General features: G+C 29.0%; 2 protein-coding genes and 1 non-coding gene across 4 annotated transcripts; all 3 read left to right on the forward strand.

The window, feature by feature from the left end:
• The first annotated feature begins 2,296 nt into the window (after window positions 1-2,296).
• Window positions 2,297-2,370, forward strand: TRNAI-AAU (transfer RNA isoleucine (anticodon AAU)). Its single transcript has one exon. It is a non-coding gene; the product is annotated as a tRNA-Ile (tRNA).
• A 6,042-nt stretch (window positions 2,371-8,412) lies between these two features.
• Window positions 8,413-15,759, forward strand: AOAT2 (alanine-2-oxoglutarate aminotransferase 2). Of its 2 annotated transcripts, none has more exons than XM_028058283.2 (14): window positions 8,413-8,862; window positions 9,467-9,610; window positions 10,505-10,570; window positions 10,709-10,826; window positions 12,122-12,203; window positions 12,317-12,404; window positions 12,497-12,655; window positions 13,135-13,308; window positions 13,397-13,528; window positions 14,267-14,332; window positions 14,476-14,540; window positions 14,724-14,815; window positions 14,923-15,079; window positions 15,372-15,759. In XM_028058283.2, the coding sequence occupies exons 2-14, from the start codon at window positions 9,494-9,496 to the stop codon at window positions 15,499-15,501; spliced, it is 1,446 nt and encodes a 481-aa protein (XP_027914084.1). In that variant the 5' UTR covers window positions 8,413-8,862; window positions 9,467-9,493; the 3' UTR covers window positions 15,502-15,759. The 2 variants fall into 2 exon arrangements, with proteins under 2 accessions (XP_027914084.1, XP_027914085.1); XM_028058284.2 differs by lacking the exon at window positions 8,413-8,862 and adding an exon at window positions 9,195-9,318.
• A 6,374-nt stretch (window positions 15,760-22,133) lies between these two features.
• On the forward strand, window positions 22,134-23,021 carry LOC114173034 (cyclin-dependent protein kinase inhibitor SMR6-like). The gene has a single exon (XM_028057229.2). It carries the CDS (start codon window positions 22,473-22,475, stop codon window positions 22,800-22,802), a length of 330 nt encoding a protein of 109 aa, XP_027913030.1. The 5' UTR covers window positions 22,134-22,472; the 3' UTR covers window positions 22,803-23,021.
• The last annotated feature ends 4,329 nt before the right edge of the window (window positions 23,022-27,350 follow it).

Here is a 27,350-nt window from a genome sequence, read left to right on the forward strand (position 1 = left end):
TTTTAGTTTTTTTTTTTCTTTTTTGTCGAGGCATTAGCTGATGTTATTTTGTTATTTTCCCAATGTCTCTGATTAAAATGTCTTACTTCATATACTTTTAAGTGGTTCCGGTTGATGCACTGAAATCAGATTTTTCTGCTTGAGTGGAGGGATTCTATATTACAAATCTGAATAACGACTTCAAAAAAAGTGTGTATAGAATGCAATGACAGGGGGCCATGGCCCCTTCCAATTTTTCTTTTCTTTTATATATATATATATATATATATATATATATATATATATATATATATATATATATATATATATATATATATATATATATATATATATAATTCTTTTAATTTTAATATATTTTATGTATTTGATACTTTCAAAACTTTTATATATTTATCTTGTATTTTAATATGTTTTTAGTATCAAAGTTTTAATACAAAATTAAAATTCGTCTATGTCTAAAATTTTTATATATTTTTTTCCAAATTTTAAAAATAATGGATATAATCCTTTAACCTAATTACATCAATTTGTTTAAATGTTTCATGTTATTATTTGAATTGTTTGTCATGTTTATCATATTTTAACTTTAATATACGTTAGAAAATACATTTGACACATAAAAAACTTTAATATATTTTTGTCCATAAATTTTAAAAATGAATTGATATAATTATTTTAACCTAATTACATTGTTTTCTTTAAGTGTCAAATGCATTTCATATTATCATTTGAATTGTTTATACTCTCTAATACGTCCCGACTTTAATATTTGCTAGTAAAGCGTTTCATACATAAACAAATTTTAACACAATAATTAAGAAGATTATATCCATTCATTTATAAAATTTGTGAATTAAATTGTATTAAAATTTCGGATGGTGACAATTTTCAATTTGGGTGTCAAAGTTTAAGACTAAAAATATACTTAATCATTTATTTCGACACCCCCTAAATTTTGTCACAAGATCCACCTATAGTCCATTCAGTTATAATTTGACACAACAAAAGAAATATACATTAACAACACATTTTAATGAGTCAAAATTGCTAGTCATTATAGTGACCAATTTAGATACTAATTTACAAAATAAAAAATAATTAGTTATTAAAATAGTGACTATTATAAATAAAAAATTATTATTGGTCTCTCAAATTTACATACCAAGATTTTGACTACAAAAAGAATTAGTTTATAAATTAATAAATTAATCACTAAACATTAACTATTAAGGTTTTGGGTACCAGGGGAATTACTTTCTATATTAATCTGTAATTAATTAGTGATCAATTTAACGATGAATCATAATTTTTTATTTACAATAATGACAATAACCAATAATTTTTATTTTTTCAATTAGTATTTAAATTTATCACTATAGTGACTAACTTTTTTTGTTACTAAACTTAATTATTATTTAATAATTTTATTGTAGTGTGAGTTTGTTCTAATCCTTTATACTAAGAAAGAATTAGAAAATGATAATAATTAAAGTCATTCGGTTATTTCAATTATTTATTTATTTATGTACCAAAGAAACAACCACTATTACAAACAATACTTTTGAACACATACCCCACCACAACACGTGTATATATACCACCTACGATGCACAAATACGATACGTGTATCGGATACGACACGTATCCGATATGTCAATACGTTTATTTTCAAAATAATAAGATATGATACGTCATATATAAATATTGAAAAATGTACAATAATTTTTTAAAAAAATATAACAATTATATGATTGTTATTGTGTGAATCCAAATTCCCTAATTAGAGTCAAAACCTTATAGCTAATGATAGTGACCAACTTATAAACTAATTCATAATTGAAACTATTCTAAATATTAATTTAAAGACCAATTATAATTTTTTGAAACTATTTTAGTTGTCAATTTGGTCACTATATAATGATTAATTATTTTTTGTCACTAAATTTGGTCATTATTTCAAATACTTTTTTGTAGTATACTACAACTTTATAAATTAGATACTTCATTGATAAGTATTGATAAAATATCCTAAAATATCAGACACGATACGTGTCAGACACAGATACATGACCCAAATCGAAATATCGCTGCATCGTAGAATAAAAGATAATGGGTAATATAATAATTTTGGTAAGATCGTATTTTCTTAATATGTAATAGATTAGTCAATATACAATTATTTGTTTTTTTCCTTTTATAATTAGTCAATATCCAATTATTTTTTCAATAAAAAAGTTTATCGGATTTTTTTTTTCAATAAAAAAGTTTAACCTGTATTTAGAGTAGAAAAATGCATGACCTATTAGCTCAGTTGGTTAGAACGTCGTGCTAATAACGCGAAGGTCACAGGTTCGAGACCTGTATAGGCCATTTGTTTTTGTGTCAATTATTTTGGTAGTCAAAACCTTGGTAGTTGATGTTAGTGACCAATTTAGAAATCAATTCATAATAGAAACTGTTTTAATTATCAATTTAGAGACCAATTATAATTTTTTGGAATTGTTTTAGTTGTCAATAATTTTTAGTTTTTAAATTGGTACCTAAATTGGGCACTATATAGTGACTAATTATTTCTTGTCACTAAAATTTGTCATTATTAAAAGATTTTCTTGTAGGTACCAATTAGCTACCAATTTTTTAGCTATCAAATTGGTTACTAATATACTAACTACAAAGATTTTTGCTATCAAAGGAATTTTTTTCTAGATTAGTCTCTAATTAATTAGTGATTGATTTAACGACTAATTATAATTTTTTATTCATAATATTGACTATTTTAGTAATCAATTTTTTTTATTTTGTAAATTGTTATCTAAATTGGTCATTATAGGAATTAATAACTTTTGGTCACTAAAATTGATTATTAATGCAACTTTTCTTTTTTATATATATATATATATATATATACTTTTTAGTTTATTATTAAATTTATGTTTGAAGAACATAGAATATTTAACTAATTGTTCTTATGTGAAATTTGTAACGTCCCAATTTAGTAGAATAATTCTAATAAATTAAAACGTTACAGAGTTATAGTATAAAATGGAGCACCAATAGAAAACATATAAGAATAACCTTCTAATGTTATCCATAATATTATTAGAGGAAGAGTACTAGGCACATAACATTGACCATAAGCTTAACTTGAGAGTGTTCACAATGCAAATAGTTGCAAAAAAATAAAAATAAAACAGTATGACAAAAGTTGCTCAAAAGAGCATTAACTACCATGCCCAAAACAAGACAACAACATCACTATCATCTGAACGATCCCAGGAATCTCCACGTCTGCTCACACCAAGGATTTGGTGATCATCGCAAAAAGAAACACCACACAAGAAAACAAACACAAGCAAAAGGGTAAGCTAGAGATAAAATATTTAACATGTTATTGAGCAAGCATATTATAAAACAGGTTATAGACAAGCAAAGCAGTAAACACCCAAAACATGTGAAAGCAAACAATTGAAGGACTCTCTAACTCAATATTCGGATCATACTCTTAATATAAAATTCTAAAGGAAGTATGCACATGTGCTAGTCTCTAAACTCTGCAGAGTATAGACGCAAGAGGTTATCACCCAACCACACATGGTTAATCCTCTAATGTCTTGGGCCCAATATGTCCAAAGACTAGGACCTCTTGCCACTCTCACCACATAAATTATTCTACTCTATGTGAGCGTGAATAATTATACACTAACCACCATCACCAAGAGTTTCCCTTTAAACTTTTTTACCAACAAAATCCACATGACATATCAAGCATTCAATTCTCATGCCAAACCACCACCAACAATACAGTCATGTTTTCCATTTCATACACAACATAACAAGATCCCATTCAATCTCATGCTTTATAAATGCATACCAATGTCCAACCCAACCAAGTCATGGCTCATTACATGACAACACATTATGCAAACGATTTGGGATTTTAGAAATAAAACTGCAGCTTGTGTAAAGCTCCAAAAATTTTGTATTTATATTAAAATTAAAGATAATTGAATCAAGAACCAAATGCAACAAGAACTAACTTAATTGAATAACTATAGAGAAAGTTATGCACCAAACAAGCAACGAAGGTCAATGCTATCAACAACCAAACTATAGGAACTTTGTGATAAAAACTGCTCTCATTATAGAGCTCCTATTCAAGATCCAACCATTCAAAGTCAAGAACTAGGTGTTAAGGATCAACTCTTAAATTTCAGCTCGATCCAACGGTTAACAAAATAGGAACCCTCTTTTTACGAAAAGTGTACAATGTAGGAAAATGGGTAGCACCACACCATATGCTTATTGTTTGTGAGATTTTGACTTGTTCCACTGCACAATTTGGTATCATGCACTTTTATCTTCTCAAAATCATTTCAAAGTGGTTTATAGATGATACCAAACTGAACAATTGCAATAATCAATATCTCTCATTCCAATTGCAATCCAAACTACATAAATTTCTCTAACCCATTGATACCTAAACATGAAATTCATCCCAATTCAATGCAATCATCAATCAAACATACTCAGCACGTTCCAAAACGAAAATAAGTACGCACTAATTCAAAGAAAAATAAGAAGTTTTAGCTTCCCTTACATGGAAAAAGAAGACTACAGCGTAAGAGAGCTCTAACAAGGCTCACTATAGCACAACAATAGCGTAAGAAGCTGAAAAAGAAGGACGTACAAGAATGAAAATGAGACCTTGACAAAGACTTCGTGAGACCAGGACTTAGGAACAAAGACAAGCGGGAAGGAAACAAAGTTTTAATGTAACTTACATGGAGATATAACCTCAGGCAGCTCCGAACAAGGACGGTTCACTAGCTCAAGGTGCAAAGGTTGGTGCCCTAGCAGAGCTCTTGCAGCACTACCAGGGAGAGGGAGAGATTGTTTTCTGTAAAAAGTGACATAATGAAGAGTGAATGAGTGTGAGGGGGTCTTGGGATCCAAAGTGGACTGAACATGGATCCTTGAAAAAGTTAGGCCCTAACCCCTCAGTAGAACAAAGTATAAAAATAAAAGAGATCTCACAAAATTATTAATCATTACTTCATTTATATTTAGATTTATCACTTATTGTTTGAAAGAAATAATTATATAATAGAATGCCTTTTATTAAGAAAATATATTAATAACTTAAATAAATTTCACTAAAAATAATAAAGTATTTCTATTCAATTTTACAAAATAAAATATTTATATTAAAATCTAGTTATATTTTTAAATTGATATGTATATAATAAATATATAAATATATTATATTTTTAAAAAAAATCCCGTGCTTCCCAGGAGTAAAAATACTAATATAATAAAATAAATAAATAAATAAAAATAAATGAACTGCGATTTCTATTTCTGCATCTTCCATTAAAAACTCAGCAACCGAAAACATTGCCAATATAATAATATAGTTATTAATTGTATTATCATAACTATAACATTTTTATAACAAAGTCATTAAATAATTATATATATATATATATATATATATATATATATATATATATATATAAATGTATAATTACAGGTTTTCAAAATATTATTTCTTGAAAACAATTGTCCACCACACGGTCCTTCTGAAAATGTTAATTTTTTTTCGCATCGGCACTTTTATAATTTATAAAAAAAAGGTTATATAAATTTTTTACACCTTTTACTTATAACTTGTACATAAATTAATTTTAATTTATAAAAAAATATGTTTTTAAACCTTCAATAAAAATATTATAGAAAACTTATTAAACATCCTCGTATAAAACAATAATGAATCTAGTATTATGTTATTTTAATTAAGTGAAAGCTTAAATTGTAAAGAGGTTGCATTTGATAGATATTATACAAATTATTAATGTATGCATTTTGTCTTACACATGATGAATCATCGCAGAGATGTACAATACGTCTAACAATTGAATAACAATTGTTGAAAAAAATAAAAATAAAAATTAATTGTTATTAAAGTTGTGGTGGTAGAGTTTTGTTTTGATTATCATTACCAAGATTTGACCGTTGGTATGTTATTACTAATTATCTACCGCAGACTATGGAAACTTTAACCTATTTCAAGCTCTCTTTCCATTTATAAGTAGTAGGTGTCTTTGCTTTCTTCAAAACACACCTCTCATATTACTTCCTCTTCTCTCTTCAAGCTTTATTTTTTTTCTCATTCTATTTTTTCTTTTATTATCCTAGGTTACTTAAAGAGTATTTTTTACTAGTACCGAGATTCTCAGACAATTTAAAAGAAGTTCCTCTTGTATCCTAAAAGACTTGTGCAACACATTATGGATAAGTCTGTAAGGAAAGTGAATCTATATGACTTAGGAAGTCCTTATAGTTCGTGTTTTGGTCAGCTTTTACAACAATAATTAGATAGTAAGTAAGATTAAGATTTTAAGTTGACATGAACATAAAAGAATATTTATAAAGCTTAAGTCTATGATGCATGAAACGTTCTGAACATTTGTCATCACAAAAATCTGCATCAAATGCAACTTTTATTCAAATGTCTCTTGAGATTTGAGTTAAAATTGCATTGTCTGATATCTATCTTGACAACAGGATATGTCAATTTAACACCAACTATTTGTCCTTTGTCCAATACAATGCTCGCTTTTATCATTATTTAAAGTAAAAAACTATGCAATATAGGAAGATAAGTATTGACAGCTATAAGATAGCTATAAGATAATTTGCACAAATAAGAAAAGATGAAGTAATGTTGCATAAAACACATTCAATGCTTCTTAACATTTAAGTTTGATAGACGATAGTAAAAGAATAAGAAATTCATTTGAATTCAAAGTTACTCAACAAACTGAAAAAGGATTGCAATGCATATTTAAAGGCATTCATTGAATAAGAAAATAAGAATATATAGTTCTATTTTGCAAGTGACAAAATTGTGAGTTTTGTAGGAACATTGTTTGTGATAGTTCTAAGGAACAAGTTGAAAGAGTTTAAACTTTGTATATATTGAAAGACATAATTATCTCTATTAAGCACAAATAGTGATTTTTTGACCATAAAAACATTGTATTTGTCTTAAGTCGGGAGTGACTTATTATTTAAAGAATACTCACCTTAATCTACAAGTAACTTGTTGAAAGAATACTTGGACTGAGATAGAAATGACTTGTGAAAGAATACTTGATTGAGTCAATAGTGTCTTGTGAAAATAATACTTGGTTAAAACAAGATCGGCTTTTTGAAAGAATATTTAGTTAAGTTGGAAGTGTCTTGTGAAAATAATACTTGAAATGGGTTTAACTATAAGTGGTTGAGAGTCAAAAGAATACTTAATTATACTTCGTAACGATAGTTTGCTTAATAAAACTTGACTAGTTTGCAAGAATTATACATAATTTTTGTTATCATACAAACTAGTATAAAAACGCTAAGTATCTATTTTTTCCTTAATTTTTTATATTTGTCAAACTAATTAAAAGAAGAAAGAATAATTAAAACTCGTCTTTAGGCAATTTAAGAAAAAAAACTATGAATTTTTTAAAATATAATTCAATCTTCCATTCTTGTGTTGTTGTTTTTTTTGCTTTCCACACTTATATATCAGTAAAAATCTCATACAATTCTTACTGAGTAACATGAGCTAAATTGATAAAGGAGATAATTTTAACAATTGGATATTGTTCTATTAGGAACAAATTATAATAAAAAGTAAAATTTCTATAAATAAATTTAGGTCAAATATATATAAACATGTATGTGTAACTAAGTATATATTTATAAGAACAACTTCTCAATTGAGGAAAGTGTGTTTGACATTCCTACTTATAGATGTAAATATGAAATGAGAAGAATGTAAAACATGAATAAATATATGGACAAGTTAATTGGCTGAAGAAATAGAAAGATGTTAAGTTAAGCCAAGTTAAGTCTTAAAAAGAGTAATCTTTCATGCTATAATTAATATTAATGCGCTCGGAATTTCAACTAATACGGGTTAAGTGATTATTGTAGAAAAATAAAGTTGGTTTGAAAGATACACATAACTAATTTATAATTTATAAGTAATGCTACCAAGTTTCCAATACTTAACAAGAGCTTTTGGTTGGAACATTGTAGTTTAAATATTTGGTTAAGTTAAAAGAATTTTGCCGCAAGAGTATTTGATTTTGATTGAACTTTGTCATTATAATATGCATAGTGAAACTTGATTTGATTACCAAGAACTGAACATTAGACGAACCAATATTAAAATGAATATTTAAAACTTTATGAAAATGTTTGTTATATTTTATGATATATATATACAAATAGTTTTACCAAATATCTTCAAATGTCATAAATAAAAAACTACTAAATTTTAAAACACAATCCAATTCTGCTATGTTGTTTATCAAAATCCATCTCGAAAATATACATGATTTGGCAAAAGCATTGAAGAGGAAGAAGAGAAGTAGAATTGCGAATATGCCACGTATCCAAAGAACAAAACGAAACCAACAAGAACCACTCCCCAATGGACAATGACACATTCACAAATTTTCCAATCCAACACAAGCAGATGCCAAAGGCCAGAACCCTGTTATCTGCGTAGAGACCCTTGTAGTACAAAGCTTGGCCACAATTCAAGCACTACCATTATCCCTTTGGGTTTAATATAGTCATCATCTCAATCCTCTTTTTCAGTGGCTCTGGTGCTGCCATTGTGTTCCACCCACACAAATTCGCTTCACTACAGACAAATAAAACTCACACTCCTTTGTCTCGCATATAACTTTCCAAACTAAAACTACTCGGTGTTTACCTCACACACCACTTCTTCAATCAAGCGAAGGTCGTCGCTTGACTCCACTGCCAGTGATCCACCCCACACCCTTTTACCCAGTTCCACAGGTAACGCCCTCTCTCAACTCTGCTCGATCTATTTACGCAGCACGAGAGTCCCACTGGCAATAAAAAACTAAAAATCGAATCTTTTGCATTTCGTGTCGACTGTGTTTGTGTCAGATTCTTGTTATTGTCTGTCTGGAAAATTTGTTTTCTTTTTGACCTTTTGGTCGCAAACTTGAAGGGTTTCTTTCAGGAATCTATCTGGTTTCTTTTTCATCGTGTCATTTCAGAATATATGCTATGTTCCCTAAAGTATTATGAGTCTACTGCATGAGATATTGTGAATATATGATTGGAATAGACAAGTCTAATTATGGGGCTAAACGTGCAGTGTAGCGTCTTAGCCTTTACTTCACTAGTGAGCTTGAATTCTGTTGATGAAGAAATCGAAGTTCCTTGATTAAAATTGTAAACAAAAGTAGTTCCTTGATTAGAACACTTGACGTGCAGGAGAGTAGGGTAATTTTATGGTGCTTTTGTTTCACGATGCATGACTGAGTGACAGTTCTCTCTTCTTCTTTTTTTCACTTTTCCTCAGTGAACTGTTCTGGCTGGCACTTGATTTGATTTGATTTGATTTGTTGGTTGTTTTGCCTTTTTTATTCAGTGACATCTGCAAGCTTTCTGCTTCACCATGCCACCAAAGCCCTTAGACTACGTGTCAATAAATGAAAACGTGAAGAAGAGTCAATATGCTGTCAGAGGTGAATTATACCTTCGGGCTTCCGAGCTTCAGAAAGAGGGCAAAAAGGTAGGTTATGATTTCTTTTCCAGGCCAGATACAAAATGATATATTTGTTTTGAATTGCACCCTTAGGTTGGAGGATTATATTGGACCTCATCATAAAATCCCTTTCATTGAATTTGTCTTTGTATTGGTATTTTAAAGATCTGGGCTTTTAGAGAATGTATGCAAGTTATAAAGTAACTCGGAGCCTGCTATTGCAAATTATTTGAAGATTTCGATATGGTTTTAGAGGCGTACATAATCATGCATCATGGTTGATGAAGTTGTTGTTTTGTCCAGGACCTTTATCACATGGAAATATGTAATGGTAGTATGGTACTTGTTGTTACTTGTTTTCCGTTTGAAAGTTAAATGTAACCACTTCAAAATATCAGGTTATTCTTCTTAATGACTTGTTTGCAAAGTATTGTTCTAATATCTTTACATGTAAAGTTTCTAAAGCAAATCAGTTACTCGCAAGCTATTTTGGTGCTTGAAATTGAACCTATTTATATTTGTATTATTGTCAACTTGCATTCGCATATCCTATAAGTGGATTTGCATAAAAAATGTGAGCATCAACATGATTTCTATGCAACATAGTCTTATTATGAATGCTGTCAGCTTATATTGACTTCAGGCTTGATTGCTCATATGGATTATATTTATATTCTCGTCAGCATCTGAACATTTGTGTTCCTGCAATCAGTGTTGGATTTAGCTCCTCTAGTAAAGTGAACAAATTTGTAAATTGAAAAAGAAAGAGTATATGCACTGTTACTTTGAATTAAACGAACATGTAATTTTGACTAATTTTAAATAAATCAACAGTGAATGCATTCTCACTTTCTTACTTAAAACATTTTCTCATTTTAGTGGTAGTTATATTTACACTAACTCATTTTCAATCATTGGCAGATTATATTTACTAATGTTGGCAACCCACATGCTTTGGGACAGAGACCACTGACTTTCCCTCGCCAGGTTTAGCATAACTACCATATTTCCACTTTTACTGAGTCTCGTTGTAATTTTATAATTTCAACAACTAAACATAACTAAATAGTGATAAACTATTTTATTTGTTGATTATGCTAACCTACAACAACTTTTCTGTTGCAGGTTGTTGCTCTGTGCCAAGCCCCCTTCCTGCTTGATGATCCAAATGTTGGACTGCTATTCCCTGCTGATGCAATTGCAAGAGCTAAACACTATCTCTCATTGACCTCGGGTGGTCTAGGTATTCATATGTCAACGATCTTTTTATAAAATGGTAGAATTTTACATATTTTGATATGCTTTTGAAGTACTGCTCTGTGACCCTATCCTATCCTTGTCTCTGATTCTGTCGCTGAAACTAGCTATATATGCTAGTAAGTCTTATATCTTAGCAGCGGTTGAGCCTGCTAGTCTTATTCATTGGAAATCCTTTTACTCTTATATGTTTAGTGTGTAAAACCTGTCATTCAAAATTCCTAGAGAACGTGGAAAATAATTTTCTGGGACATATTTCCATTAAATAAGTACACTAGTCAAGGTTTTAGTACTTTTGCTTTAATTTCAGATTATTGATAAAATGCCTGAATGTGATCATAAAATTTAAGGTGGTTTTATATTTGTTTGCTGACTCAATTTAATTATCCTTTATTTTTCTCATATAAAAATCTCAGATCAAATTTTAGCTAATCAGAGAGGAAATTGCCCCAAAGGATGGTTGCAGATAAGGATATTAGTGAATAGTTTATGTTATAAATCAACTTTCTGAAAAGTTTAAATGTTAGGTGAAGGATCATGAATGGTTATATATCACATACCCCCCTCACACCCAAGTGCACTTTTTGGGCTTGAAGCATGGAGCCATGGATAAATGCACATGCCTACTCTACCATGTGCTAGAAAATGGTGAGGCAGGGATCAAACTCATGACAAGAGTCATAGAGATTCTGATACCTTGTCATAAATAAACTATCCCCAAAGGTTGAAACTGTTGGGCGAAGAATCATGATTGATTTGATGTTTAACTGTCAGCAAGTTTTTATATATCATTAGCGGCCTTCCACTTTCAATCTATGACATGGAAATATGCATGGAATCAAATACTTTATTTTGGTAAAACAACAGCACAAGCAAAAAATGCTGTTTTTTTTGTCTTGTCCTGGGTATCTCCAACCCACTGGGCTAAAAACTAATTTCACTCCTAGTATTGTGAGTGTCCTTGTTCGAACTAATTTTCGTACACAACAAGCAAAACCAATGCTCTTCTAGTGGCTCTGAAGGACTTTTAGCTCTAGATTTCTTTTTGCTTCAAAGTCTAAACCAAATTAATTGCTTTGCATTGCTAACATGAGAGTTTTTGGACCTAGCAGAATTTTCCTTAGTTTGCAAATATTTCTTTCCGTCAGCACCATCTAAAGTTTACATCTTAGTATTACTATTATACCATTGGGAGTTTTACAAATTCTTTTACTTACAACTGATACATGAGTCAGTACTTTTATTTGACAAGAGAATCTATTGCAACTTATGGTGATGCAGGTGCTTATAGTGACTCACGAGGCATTCCAGGAGTAAGGAAGGAAGTGGCAGAGTTCATACTCAAGCGTGATGGGTATCCAAGGTAATTATGCTCCATACAGTCCATTCTGTTTTATAATTTATGTTGTAAAATTCTTCTAAAGGGGCTCTTCTTAGGCACATACATAGGCTAATTGCTTCTTGCTCCATTTGCAGTGACCCAGAGCTCATATATCTCACTGATGGTGCCAGCAAGGGGGTGATGCAGATATTAAATACTATCATCAGAGGTCAAGACGATGGGGTAATGTAGCTTTTGTTTTCTTATTATTGCCACTTCAGTTTTCTATATTTACAGTGCTATTGAAAGAATTACCCAACACTTCTTATTGCCAGATTTTGGTTCCAGTCCCACAATACCCTCTCTACTCAGCAACAATTGCTCTGCTTGGTGGTACCCTTGTTCCATACTACCTTGAAGAGACAGCAAATTGGGGTCTTGATGTTAATGAACTTCGTCAATCAGTTGAACAAGCTCGCTTTAAAGGAATAACTGTATGTGTTTTGTCCGTACAATGTTAAGTTTCCACTTGTTTCTAGATTAAACTAAAAAGCCTAAATGCTCCAATGTTTGAAAGATGCTCAATCAATGCGAAGGGCATGAATCTTCTCATATTGAAACCATTTGGTGTTTATACTTTTCTCCCTGTTTCTTCCAAGTTGACTTTTAGAAATGACTTTCCTGGTTGCTTGGTGCAACATTCAAGGGAAAAAGAAACAAAATGGTACATGGCTGATTGGTGAACAATATCCCCATATGAAAATTTAAAATATCTTGGCTTTTTTCTTGTATAGTATGTTCTACCGGTGAAGAAATCATCTAAAGGTGAATTATTTTTATTATGCTAAACTTTGAATTGCAAAAAGAATACCCTTCTTATATGTTATTTTCACTTACGAAAATCTGTTCTTAGGTGTTTATGGAATGCTTTATTTGAATGAAGCATCAAAACTATAAATTGACTTTTGGTTAGGTTAAAGCAATGGTCATCATAAATCCTGGAAATCCTACCGGTCAGTGCCTTAGTGAAGCTAATCTAAGAGAGATTTTGAAATTCTGTTATCAAGAAAATTTAGCCTTGCTTGGAGATGAGGTTTACCAGCAGAATATATATCAGGATGAACGACCCTTCATTAGTTCTAAAAAGGTATGCATTTTGTGCTGCAGCTGTAGCAAAACTAATATTTTGCTTCAGATGTTAACACGAACTAATATATAGTTTTGTATATGGGAAGGTTTTGATGGACTTTGGACCGCCTATAAGCAAGGAAGTTCAGCTTATTTCTTTTCACTCTGTATCAAAAGGTTATTATGGTGAATGTGGACAGCGTGGTGGATATTTTGAAATGACCAACATTCCCCCAGAGGTTTGCCTTTTCATATCTTGTGTTGCTGAATCTCTTTCTAAGTTCCAAACTGGTATTTCTTGCTATGCTTGTGGTATGTAAAAAATTCTGTACAAAATTGTCATGAATAGACTATTCCAGAAACTTAAAATTGTGAGCTGAAAACACATTAATTGCTTTATGTATCAGACACCCTCATGCACAAGCCCTTTAGACTTTGCTGGAAGCATGAATAATGCTTAGACTTGCCCTTTAGTCTCCACTTGAAGCATGAAAAATGCTCAGGTTCACCCAACCTTGTGGTGAGCTTTAACTTTAAGTGAGACCATTATGGTCATTTGGTCATACTAAATCATGAATCAACTGTCCCAAGCTCTTAGATGAAAGCCCATAAATGATTTTATATCTATCAAGATTGATTGCGTGAATCATATTTAGTATGTCAAGCCACTCAGTTTTTAATGCTCTGAAAATTTACATGAACAAAGAATACTAACAAAATACATGAATAAATGTTGTTGACTAAAATGCTCTAAACATAACATTTTTATACATTAACCAATGGGTTAAGAGTGCCAAATGTAATATGGTGAAATGAATAACTTCTGTTACAAAATACTTTTTGCACTCGGTACCTGTTTTCTGGATGTAGGACCTTCTGACTCTACATGTAAGGTGTTCAAACAAATTGTGAGCTCTTCAATTTTTTCTATAGCTACCCTGATGATGCTTTTCTTTTATCCTGATTTTCTTTTGCAGACAGTTGATGAGATCTACAAGGTTGCATCAATATCACTTAGTCCGAATGTTCCAGCACAAATATTTGTGAGTTGAATCAGACTGAATGTTTCTCTTTGATATTTTAATTTAGTCTTAATATAGTTGATCAAAGTGTTACTTTAGTGAGTAGTCTCTCTTTCCTTGGGCATTTCTTCATCATTCTTCTCATTTTTTACCTTGTTCTACAGATGGGAGTTATGATCAATCCACTTAAACCTGGAGATATTTCTTATGACCAGTTTGTTAGGGAGAGGTAATCATGCTAAAAGACTAGTATGGTATAGGTCAAAAATTTTTCCGGTTAACTTTGATTTTCCATATAAGGTTATATTCGAGCATGATAAATTCGTCCTTTCTCCCATACCTTCAAAAGATCTGAAATCATTAGAAAAAAATGGGTTATTATGTAGAGTTGACTGTTACCTATAACATGCAGCAATGGAATACTTGAATCACTGAGAAGAAGAGCAAGGATAATGACTGATGGATTCAACAGTTGCAGAAATGTGGTTTGTAATTTTACTGAAGGTATAAACAATAGTATTCCAAAACAGCTTGAATTCTTATGCTTCAATTTCAATCTTGGTTTGTCTCATGCCTTGTAAAACATTAGTAATTCCTAAAATTTTGTTCAGGTGCTATGTACTCTTTCCCTCAAATACGCTTGCCACCTAGAGCTATAGAGGCTGCTAAACAGGCTGGAAAGGTTGCAGATGTTTTCTACTGCCTTAAGCTTTTGGAAGCTACTGGCATATCCACAGTTCCTGGTTCAGGATTTGGACAGAAAGAAGGGTAAATACTTATCCCTCTACTTTGAAGTTCTATCCCTTTTCCTTTAGAATGATCACATGCTTGGTCCCATGGTTGTCATGGAAGGAGAATCTGCTTTAACTGGGCCATATACGAATTATTTTTCTGTCAGTTATGCAGTAATTATAGAGATATTGTTTTTTGTCCATGAACATATATATATATATAAGTATGTACTTGATAATATATTTTTGAAGTGAACCTACAGAAAATAATCATTCCACTTGTTTTCTTTAGCTACTGTCTAATGATTATGTCAAACTTTTGCTGATAGGGTTTTCCATTTGAGGACAACTATTTTACCAGCTGAGGAAGACATGCCTGCTATTATGGATAGTTTCAAGAAGTTCAATGATGAATTCATGGAGCAATACGAAGACAATAGAGGTTATTCAAGGTTGTAAGAAAACCCTCCTGAAAGTTGCATTATACTCGTGCTTTTGGAAGCATTTCAATCCATCTCTTAAAGAAAAACATAACCTCGTTTCTACTATTTGTCCTTCGTTGGATATAATCCTTAAACCTTTCATTTTCTTTTCTATCATGTCTCAACTGACAATATTTCTGGTGTATATTTAATCTCTCTTACACCTTTATTACCTTGTGGCATGACAATGTAACTAAAGTCTTAAATTTGATGGTTCTCCCTGTCATGTGTTTTAGATGTTCTAAGAAGAAAGGTTCAACATAAATAGATATCATAGGCGTTACAAAATGCCCCTTCTGATCTGAAACTGGAACCAAAACGTTGATATTACAAAATGTCCCTTTTGAAATTGAAACTCCACCCAAAAGAGGAACATTATATATTGTTGAGGGTAAATATCTTTTAGTCCCTAAATCGGGACACATAAAATTAAAATTTGTTTTTGTTCCAAATTTTAATAGTGTTTGATTTTAAAATTTTAAAAATAAATAAATATAATTTTTGTAATTCAACTCTATAAAACTATTTTGATGTGTTAAAGGTGTTTCAGAGTGATGTTTGAATTATTTATATAATTTGAGATGTTCTAGTTTAAATAAATTTTAGTTTAAAACATTGTTTAATACGGAAAAAAAAAAGTTAACCAGAATTGAAAACAAAAATATATCATAGTGTGAAAGAAAGATAAATTTTTAATTTCACATTTTAAAAACTAAAATTATATTTAATCTCTTGTGGTGAAACACACCATTCACAGTACATTTACTTAACTATTCCTGATACATTTACTATAACTATTGTTAATATAATAATATGATGTTTTCAAATATTTAAAGATTCTTAAACAATGGATGTAGTTATCATCTACTTGCAGAATATTGCTGCTTTGCACCATTGAGAATGGCGACGTCTAGAAGCAACAAAATAGGTAATCTTTTATTGACGTAAGCAAAGGTGATACTTGATTCGATAGATTCATCTAGTATCTATCTTTTCTTTTATTAGATATTATTTTTAGGATTCCCTAGTGATAAGACAAGCTACGAGGGTGAGTAAGTAGAAATGTAAGAAAATGAATATTTTGGAATAGTAATAAATACAGTGTTCACTTTATATGCATAAAACTAAGGGTGTGTTTAAAGTATAGATTTGAGAGACACTCAACAAGTATATTCAAAGAATTTGAAGAAAATGTTTATGTCATTTATTTTAATAGATTTAAAGGTGAGGATAAAGAAATTTGAGGATAAATTTGTGAAAAATTTGATAGATACAATAATATAAAAGAAATATTTTAATAAATTAGAATTTAAGATTATTATTGATTTTTATAATTAAAATTAATATATTATTATCATTATTAATTATAAAAATAAAAGCAAAACAAAATAAATGTCTAGTAGAATTAAATCTAAAAGCTATTCATTTATATGTGACTACCGGTATGATCACTAGATAAATCACAAAATTTAAAAATTAAAATCAAAAGAAAATTAGCGAAGTATTTTTTAATTTTTAAGAAATTTAAGTTAAGATCAATAACAAATATATAATTATTTTTAAAATAGTTGTTAATTAAAAAAATAAGATATATAAAAAAAAGTTTTTAAAATAATAGTTTAAGACAAAGAAGATTTTTAGAACGGTTAAAAGTAAATTATTTATAAAATAATTATTTTTTAAACTAATTAAGGGTAAAACTGACATTATAAAATGTGGATACAAAAGAATAAATCCTCTTTATATATTATTATAGATGATTCAGTAAAACAACAAAGGATGAACATTAATCAATTTCAAATTCCATCGCTCATGCGAGGAGGACGGTAAGAGTGGTTAGTCCCACAAATTAACTCTCTTAATTAACTTCAAATCATCTGAAATGAATACAAATATCACTTTCATATTCGTCTGACATAATAATTAAGCAAAAGTGAACACAACCTAAAAGATGAGTTAAGATTTTTTATGATGAACTTTTAATGTTGTTTCTATAAAATTAAATAATTAAATTATTTTTTATTTTTTATATTTTATAATTTTTAATTTTACAATTTCATAATTAAAATATAAAATTAGATAATTATAAAAATATAAATTATAATTCATGATTTTTTAACTTTTTTAATTATCTAATTTTATAATTCAAAACTTTATAGATTCGTAATTTTTTATTTTGTAATTTTATAACCTTATATTTTAGTATTTTATAATTTTATAGTTTTGTAAGTTGGTAATTTATTAACTTTGCAATTTTGTGATGTTATAATTATATAATTCTTAAATTTAAATTTTATAATATTATAATTTTATAGTTATATATTTTATGTTTTATATATTTTTTTTAATTCTATAATTTATATTTTTCTAATTTTAATAACAATTTTAATTTTAAATTTAATTAAATTTTCTGATTGGTTTTTAAAATATCATGTGACGACATTTAAATATGATAACCGTCATACAACATGGTTAATAGAAATGACTTAATTGAAAAATTTTAAATTTTAAGGACTTAATTAATCACCAAATTTATTAGAACTTAGTTGAAAGTTCTCAAACTTAACACAAACTTAAAACATAATTAAATTTTTAAAATTTGTTTTACAATTATGCTTTAAAATCAACTCTTTCGCTCTTTGATCATTGTATATTTTAATCAAATTTTGGGTTGATTGGAGTTTACATGTGTTGATTTTAAATTAAAGTTCAGAATATTTGAATTTTACATAATGAGTTTTTTTACTTGATTTTTACGAGTATAATAGACTTTTTTCTCTTTATTTAATCTAATAAAAACTCATTTTAATGAATTAAAATAGTTTGCAACAAGTGATTTAATAACTTTAATTGACGAAAAAGTCATTTTAATTTATTAAAATGCATTATATTCGAATGATTTTATTCTTATTTTTAATAAACAAAAACTATCAATTTGAGTTTCAATTTTTTTTTTTGGAGATTCAGGTGTGAGAAGTCTCACGTTCAGTTAAATTTAAAAACTTATTTTAATGAATTAAAATAACTTGCAACAAGTGGTTTAATAATTTTAATTGACGAAAAAATCATTTTAATTTATTAAAATGCATTGTATTCGAATGATTTTATTTTTATTTCTAATAAATGAAAACAATCGATTTGAATTTCAAGTTATTTTTCTATTACTTTTAACTTATTATAATCTAATTTTATGGGATTAAGATCATTTAACTTGATTTTTTTTTGCTTTGTGTTAATTTGTTCTTTTGATTTTTTTAATCACTTAAGCTAGTCTTTTGTTAATTTTTTCTTTCAAAATGAAATCATTTTTCTTTTGCTTTATCGAATTCAATAACTTTCTCTATAAACCTTATTTCCTATTTCATATTTTTTTCATGACACTTAACATTCTTACCTTGTTCAATTTGGTTTTACTGGTCTTTGCTGTTTTGAGTTTGAATATGAATAATTTTGGCCTACATTCTTATACTTCTTTTATTTTTATGTCGATTCAAATATGACTTAAGAAACAAAAATGTTAGAGTAAAATGCCTTCTTATATTGTGTTTTCTTATCTTAAAAAGTTGATACTTGAAAGATATGCTATTGTTAGCTTCTTTTATTGGTTATTAATATCTTTCCAGTATCAACTTCTTAAACAATATTTTAATTTGATAAAATGTTATTAACCTAGTTGATTTTATAAGAAAGAACATTTTAATCAATTAAAATCATAAATTAATAAATTAAAAATGTGTTATATTGGATTAAAATTTTAATTCATTAAACTGATGACTTTATGTCTAAGGTATCACAATCAATCTTTAATGAATCAAATCCAAAGGAAAAAATCATAGAAAACTACAAATTAGAAAAACACCTTTTAGAGTTATTTTAATAGTTCAAAATCATAAACTAAATAAATCACTTTCATCACTTTGCATCTTTTCTTTTCGTCTTAGTAAAAAGAAAAAATATAATAGTATTCAAGATTTTGTTGCGAAGTAAATTTGACTCTTTCAATAAAGTGAATAAATAATTTTTTTTGTCTTCTTTCGTGCTTTTTCTAAATACTTCATAGTTAAATTTAACCACCTCTTAAACTAATCTATATTTTCATATATTTTCAGCACAAAATGTGATATAAAAATATTTAAAAATAATATAATAAAAGAAATTTAGCATTTATTAATATCAACGTGTCAAAATATAATCTTAAATTGTAACTTGTAAGGAATATGCTGAAATGAAACATCAGTCAATAATACAAGGTTTTGGTTGCATACGGAATTTCTTTAGAAAACTTTTCCTTTGATTTTCAAAATCAAAAGCAAGTGTTCAGAAAGGGCCCCCGAATGAAAAATTATACAGAAAAAAGAAAAGTGCTTTGAATCGCATGAAGCTTTTTTAAGCACTTTTAAGCACAAGGATGGTAACATAGAATTTATTATTATTATTATTATTATTATTATTATTATTAATATTAGTATTAGTTTTGGTGATTAAAGTTGGCGCCAAAACCTAATCAGTATTCTCTGTTATGTCCTGCCCGACGGTCAGCTATTATCACACGGGCACCCACATCTCTCTATTTTTACTGATCTCTCGGTCAGCTGTTATTCAATGTTTTTTTTGTTTTGCTTTAATTAAGTGAAGTGATCCCTTTTAATATTAAAGTTTAGTCATCAAAAAGTACTGCTTACGGTCCAATAATCAAATTTCAGAGATAATCAGTCCGCGTAATTGTAAAAGATGCTTTACGAAAACCTAATATAATCATTAAATTTGGTTTAAGAATAACTTTTTCTTAAATTTGTTTTAAGAATAACTTTTCCTAATATAATCATTAAATTTGTTATAGATCTAAACTTTTGAATAAAAATTCAGTGATAAAAATAAAATATAAATTGATTTTAACTTATAAAAATATTACTTCTTTATGTGGAAAATATCAAAATATTGCTTTAACGTTAAAACAATTTGCATTTAATGTTATTAATTTCTACAGTTCTGCGTTGAAGTTATGCACCTTTCTCTTCTCTGTTGTCGGGAGGTGTTGGTTAACAATGTATGTCTGGGTCAGCATGTGACAAATTTGTTTCTATTAGATTAAATAGTTTATTATGAATTGAAATGTGATATCGAAAATTACTTTGTAATGTAATTATTTAAGTGTGTTTTTATGGAAAATAAAAATATGATTTAATTAACAATTTTGTTTATAAAAATAATAATAATTTAAGAATTTTAGTTTTTCATTATCTAAACCGGATATGTTTTGTTAGAGATCGTAAAATTGAACAATTACGTCATTTCATTTATGATAAAGATTCAATTAAGAATATATAAAGCTGTTGTATAATTAATATAATAATTTTTTAATGCAATTATTTAAAAATAAACAAAATTATGAAAAACGATAAAATCAAATAGTAAATATTCAATTAAAAATATGAAAAAAAATAATAAAATATTTTTTAATAAAAACTCAATTGAAAATATTCAAAATTTTTCACAATCTTACAAATTAATTAAATCAAATTAAAATGATTTTTTTTTATTTTAAAAAAGTCTGCACCATAAAAGGATTAAGAAATATACATGAAAAATAAAATACAACGCTTTTTAGAAAAATGAATATAATATACTATTCTTCTAGCATGTTTGGAAAAAGCTAAAGGTAGTTATGAAAAAAGTGAATATAAAAGTTTTAGTTGAGCACAAAATGTGAGAATGGTACTTATATAAGTTATTGCAGAACACTTCACCAAACATGTAACATGAATTTTGGTACTCAAACACTTCACCAAACATGTTATGAGAATATCGGATGTTGCGGGCAAACATGAAACCTCACGAACATGGAAATGCCACGTTGATTTTGGACATTCATAGCTTGCTTTCGGATTGCTAATATGGCAAATGATACACAATATTATAGTTTTTTTTTTTTTTCTTAAAGTTTTCTACTTTTTTCTAGATTCATATTTGTTTGAACTCTAAATCTTAATAGAATATAGGTCTTACAAAAGTCTAGTCAAACCTATTCCTTATATACCTTGTCTAATTTTACACTCTTCCGATTTTTTTATTAGTTTAATTTGGTTTATCTCCTTACTTCTTTAAAAAAAAATCATTTTACATTTATTATAATTTAGGTTAAAAATAATTTATTTTACCACACAAATAGGTTAAAAATAATTTTAAATTTTATGTGTAAATCTAATAATTAATAACATTAGATGACTATGTCACATCATACCGGCAAACAAGTGCAACGACAATAAACATATGCATGGTTATTTAATAATATAATATTGATAATACAATATTTTTAACAATTTTGGTTGTTAATAAATAAAAACAATTTTATGAGCTATTTGACATGCAAGAAATAATAAAGTGTTGACAGTTTATGTGATTTTTGCAATTTAACACTGTAATTACTAGAGTTCTTGTCATTTTATTATCAGAATATTTTTAATTATAATTATTGTACCAATTACAATACAACTACGTGCTTGGAAGTTTTATGGTGAGTAATAAGTTTGCATATACCAATAATGATCTTACACGTGGGCGCATCAAAAGCCTTATAAAAGTCTTTAAACTCTTAAACATGGCTTTTCCTTTGTTCCCTCACTCTCAGCAATCTTCAAAGAAGCACTTCCTTTCAACCTTAACCAAAACCTCCTTTTTCTTTTAATCAGTTTCTCCATCTTTCTCAGTGCAAACTTTTCTTAGTTTCCCTCTTTATTCCTCATCTCACTCTCTTTTCCACTCGCTTTTTCCTAGTCAACACTTTCCTACTGGTTTCATCCGATTCCTCTTTATTATTCCTCTACCAGTTTACACCCAAAAGAGTAGTGAACAAGAAAAGGAAAAAAAAAATATATAGTAAAGAACCATCTTTTTTCGCTTATTCCCTTCTATACATACATATTCATATTACCCTTTTGGTGGTTAAATATGGGGTTCTCGGAGAAGCCACAAGTGGAAGAGTCAGATAGTACTAGAAAATGGGTCATCGCTGGAATCTCTTTGCGAGCGCCATTGAAGCCAATATACACCACCACTGTGGAGAAAGAGGTAGAAGAAGAAGATGAAGGTGACGTGGCAGACTCTTCAACCACACCAAAGGGGGAAGAAGCAAGGATTCCAACGGCGTTGAAGTGTCCACCAGCGCCTAGGAAGAGAAAACCTTCTTTGAAGTGCAACTATCGTGGCGGAGCTAGAGAATTCTTCACTCCACCGGACTTAGAAACTGTGTTTATACGCCATGTTGAAAGGGCTAATTGATCGTAGAGGTGGGAACAGTAACCTTCACCAACCTTAATTGGCTAGTTTAGAGCTAGCTAGAACTAATTAATTTAGTTTTGTGTAACTTCTTACTATAATATTCTATCAAGTCGTTTCATGTCTGTGTTATTAATCTAGCTAGCTAGACCTTAAATTCAGGAGTTTAGAGACTACGGTATTTGTAAAAAGATCTGAATAAAGATGACCTATTTGCTTGCATTGCATGCGTGATGTTCATCCAGTTTTAGCTGCAACCAGTGTTAATCTCGTTTCATTTTTACTCTGTCTCTCTGAAAGAAGAGAGTCAAATAGAATTGACATTGTTGCTGCATGTTTATCTGATTTGTTTGGTATTGCATAAGAAAACATGTTCCCTTATCTGTAAATTTATAAAGTAATGCACTCTATCTATCTATATTGAGTCTTGTAAATGTACAGAAAGCCGACCAAGGTAGGTTAAGTTGGTTATATAGGACTTGTATCTCATGTTACTGCGTTTAAATCTGGGTACTAAAGTATACCAATGAAACAACTTTTGTTAGATGATTTTTTGGGATTTAATTCACCTAAGAACAGTGAAAAACACATAACTGAACTAGTTTAATGAATTCCTGTATGAATGCGGGCCTATATGTTTATGTGCCCTGTTCATGACCATGCGCAAGAATGAGAAAATCTAGGTGGTAATAAAGTGAAGATAAGCTAAGCATCTAAACGTGGGAGTTTCAAAATGCAAAGTGGGAGTGAAATCCCTTTCAATGGGGTATGGAGATGCTACAGACAGATGCTTCTTATTGTTGATTGACTGAGAGAAAAGCCCCACTTAATAGGTTCTCTAGCCATAGACCCAGTTTTAGCTTCATAGTCTTCTGTCATCTTCTTCTTTTAGAGTTTCAGGGTCTTACAATACTGTCCCACATCGCCATTGAATAACCTTTTCCTCCACATTTAGTGCGCCAACTACTACATAAAGTCTAACATTTTAGATTAGGGACGTGTATTTAATGGTTAATTAAGAATCTGAAATGTTATAAATTTACCCTTTAACTTGTACACTCGCTGTGTTGGTAGAAAACAGAAATTGAAATGAAATTTTCCTGAAGGGGTGTGACAGCACGAGCACGTAACGTATAAGGGTAAGAAGAAAATAGACATGACAAAGAAAATTCCAAAAAATAGTGAGAAGTGACACAAGAGAAGATGACCCCCACCAACCTCAGATTATAATGCTGAGAGTGGGAAGGTTCTGTGTAAATTCTTGTGTGATATTAAGTGATGGAGTCATGTGGTGTAAAGCGACAAATCACGTGGAGATGAAGATTAGAATCCTATGCTGGTTGAATGGCTCTCATTCTTGAGTTTGTAAAGGTCAATAATGGAGCGAATGAAGGTTGGTGCAGTAATATATATAGTAGTCATTGTTTTGTTATCTTATCCTAATAATATCCTGTTATAGTACTTTCAAATAATGAATCTTTATACAGACACATCAAAACTCCAATAGTGGAAGATACAAGAAAAGGCAAAGCAAATGTTACAATAGTGGTCAGGGGGACTTCATCTGCCATCGTGCATTAAAAAATTGTTCTCGGGATCGGAGCCTCTTATTCGGGGAATGCCATTCCAACACGTCTTAACAACACTCAACATATGTACCAAAAACAAACACGAACACAAACAATTTGCTTGCATTGCAGTCACTCACTATACTTTATGCTTCTAATCCTTAGTTAATTCAGTCTCATAATTATTGGAGACCACATGCAGAGGAACAAAGTTGTTTGGCATATTCCCGCATATGTGTATTAGTTTTAGCAATCAGTTTATTTTTCTACCTAGGGAAACAAGGAATCACCAAACAATTTCTTAGTATATTATTTCTTTTTTCAAAGTGTTCCAGAAAAAATTCAAATCTGCAGTGGTCGGTCATCAAAGTTCCACGTCAACTACGTATAAAACAATTTCATAATACAGAAATACAAATATCATCTTATAAATTAATTTTGTGAAATTAAGTTAAATTTAAAATTTACATTTTAACCGGTCTTACAACCATGGACCAAGATTTAACTTTACACCCGAACTATAAATGTAATCTCTCTGTAGGCTATAGAGGTGTGGATTCTTTCTGATATTATTTAGTATGAGAACTTCAGTGGCTGGAATAACATGTAGTGCACACTTCATTCGTTGTATATTCGTGACTTATATAGTTTTCCTTGTACTTTCTTTAATAAACTTTCATCTTTTGTAAAAGGAAAAACAAAATATTTGTTAACTAATTGGTTAGATGGTATAAAAACAAAAGTGGTGACAGTTATGTGTAATTGGAGGATGCAAACATAAAATGACAGCACAGTGACGTAGTTGTTATGTAATTGAATCGAAATTTGAATGCATTGTCTAGGATTCTTGTAGATTAATTGTTGCGCCCATGTGTGTCATTTAATGTTGCATACCACCAAAGTCTTGGGGCTCAGGACCGACAACATAAGGGCGGTTTTACGTAAAAGAAAATGTGGGCAAATATATGTGATTAAGAAAGAATACAGATATAGTTCTAAAATATTTAATAATAAATATATAACAATATTAGTTCCAAAATATAAAATTTAAAGAAAATTAAAATAGAACCTTATTGTCGCCTTTTTACGAACAGATACCGTTTTCAAAGAATGGTCAGCTTTGGAAACTAAAACTCGTGATTTTTTCTTCAAAAGATTCTAAAAATTGAAGGGAAATGTGTGTTTAAATTTGTCTTTACCTTAACTCGTAACGATATTAAACTATTAAAAAATAAAAGTATTAGTCTAACCAAGAAATATAATTGTTCTTTCTTTCATTATTACCCTTATTTGAATTATTCTGATATGAATATTTTCTTAATTATCTAAATTCATTATATTTATTAATAGGATAGTCCTTTAGGATCAATAAAAGTAATTTAAATGTTGTGATATCGTAATTTGTTTATTAAATATTTATATTAGGAGTGACAACTTGACTCGTTCTGTCAAAAAAACGTGGGACGGATTCAGAGATTGAGCTCGCCGGCCTGCAAGAACATAACCTGCAGACTATCCGAATTGGCCCACAGTTCGTACAAAAAAAAACTTTCACTTGTGTATATTAATTATTTTTTTTCTAGACTTCTGCATGAACATTCCAAATCCTTTATATGAAAAAAATAAGTGTTATGTATTTTTTAATTTTTCAACTCACATCTTCAATGCGGGACAAACTAGCTCAGTTCGCATTTTATAAATTAAGTGCGGGACAGACTTAAATGGGTGAGGTCAGCGTACAAAACATGCTAAAAAAGATTTGTGATGTTTTGTGCAATAGCAGTTGATTTCATAAAACGATATGAAAGAAAGGAGCTTCCATAATAGTATTATTCTTCCAAAATGAACTTGGTGAAAAGCAATGGATATTTGACAACTCTCGGACGTTGATCAGAGTGAGGAGTAATTGGTAATGTAGATAGATGAGAGATGGACAATAATAATGGGACATCAACAACATTAATGTTGGACTTGCATGCAGGTTAATTGGAAACTTAAACATGTATTTTAAATAAAGAAAGAGGTAGTATTTTGGACGTGAAAAGGCTAAAAGCCATAAAAAAAAAGTATGGAAACAGGGAAATTTAAAAGTAAAACAATTAAAGGGTAAATGATCGGTTGAATATAATAACTATTTATATATTTATTTTTAAGAATAATAAGAAAAAAATTATAATTTTAGTATTAAAATTTTAATTTTTTTAATTTGATTTGAATTCTGATAATGATTAATATAATTTTTATTATAGAAAAAAATGACTTTAATATGTAAATAACGTTGAAGGAACCCTTTTTTATCCTTTATCTTTCGTTTTGTAAATTTAAGATCTCTGGTTGATTTTAGAACGTTAACTGCATATTACTATGATTTTCCTTTTAATAAAAAATATACGATAATTACTAGAGAAGAAATATGTGCTTAAATATTAATTATTAACAAAATTGAAATAAAACTAATATAATCAAATTTGTTAAACTGAGACTATAATTTTTGTTATCGTATTAAAAATAAAATATTATAATACTTCTTACATTAAATTGACTATTTAGCCAAAACTAAAATATAATAACTCACTTTAAAATATTAATTTATTTTAGAAAATATCAAAATAAAGATATATTGAGGTGTCACAAGAATAAAAAAGGAAACAAAAATATATTAAATATTAAATTATAATTTCACTTAAATACAATATAGTCTCATATTTTATAATTATAATTTAGTCTTCTAATTTATTTTTACAACATTTGGTTCCTAATTTTTTTACTATTTCTTTCGGTCATTATTATGTCGTTGTTTAAACATAAGATGATTAAGTATATATAGGATTTTCTCTATTACTTACTGTTGGATAGGATAAGATCTACACATATTCATTACCAAGTTACTAAAAAATTATATTTGGTTGGGTTTTAACATTTTATGTTAAACTCAATCCAATCAAACGAACTATTAATCATGTTCCATTGTATTGTGTCAATT

The sequence above is a fragment of the Vigna unguiculata genome, chromosome 2, assembly GCF_037176805.1.
Source record: "Vigna unguiculata cultivar grain cowpea cultivar isolate G323 ecotype 2 chromosome 2, ASM3717680v1, whole genome shotgun sequence".
Lineage (NCBI taxonomy): Eukaryota > Viridiplantae > Streptophyta > Magnoliopsida > Fabales > Fabaceae > Vigna > Vigna unguiculata.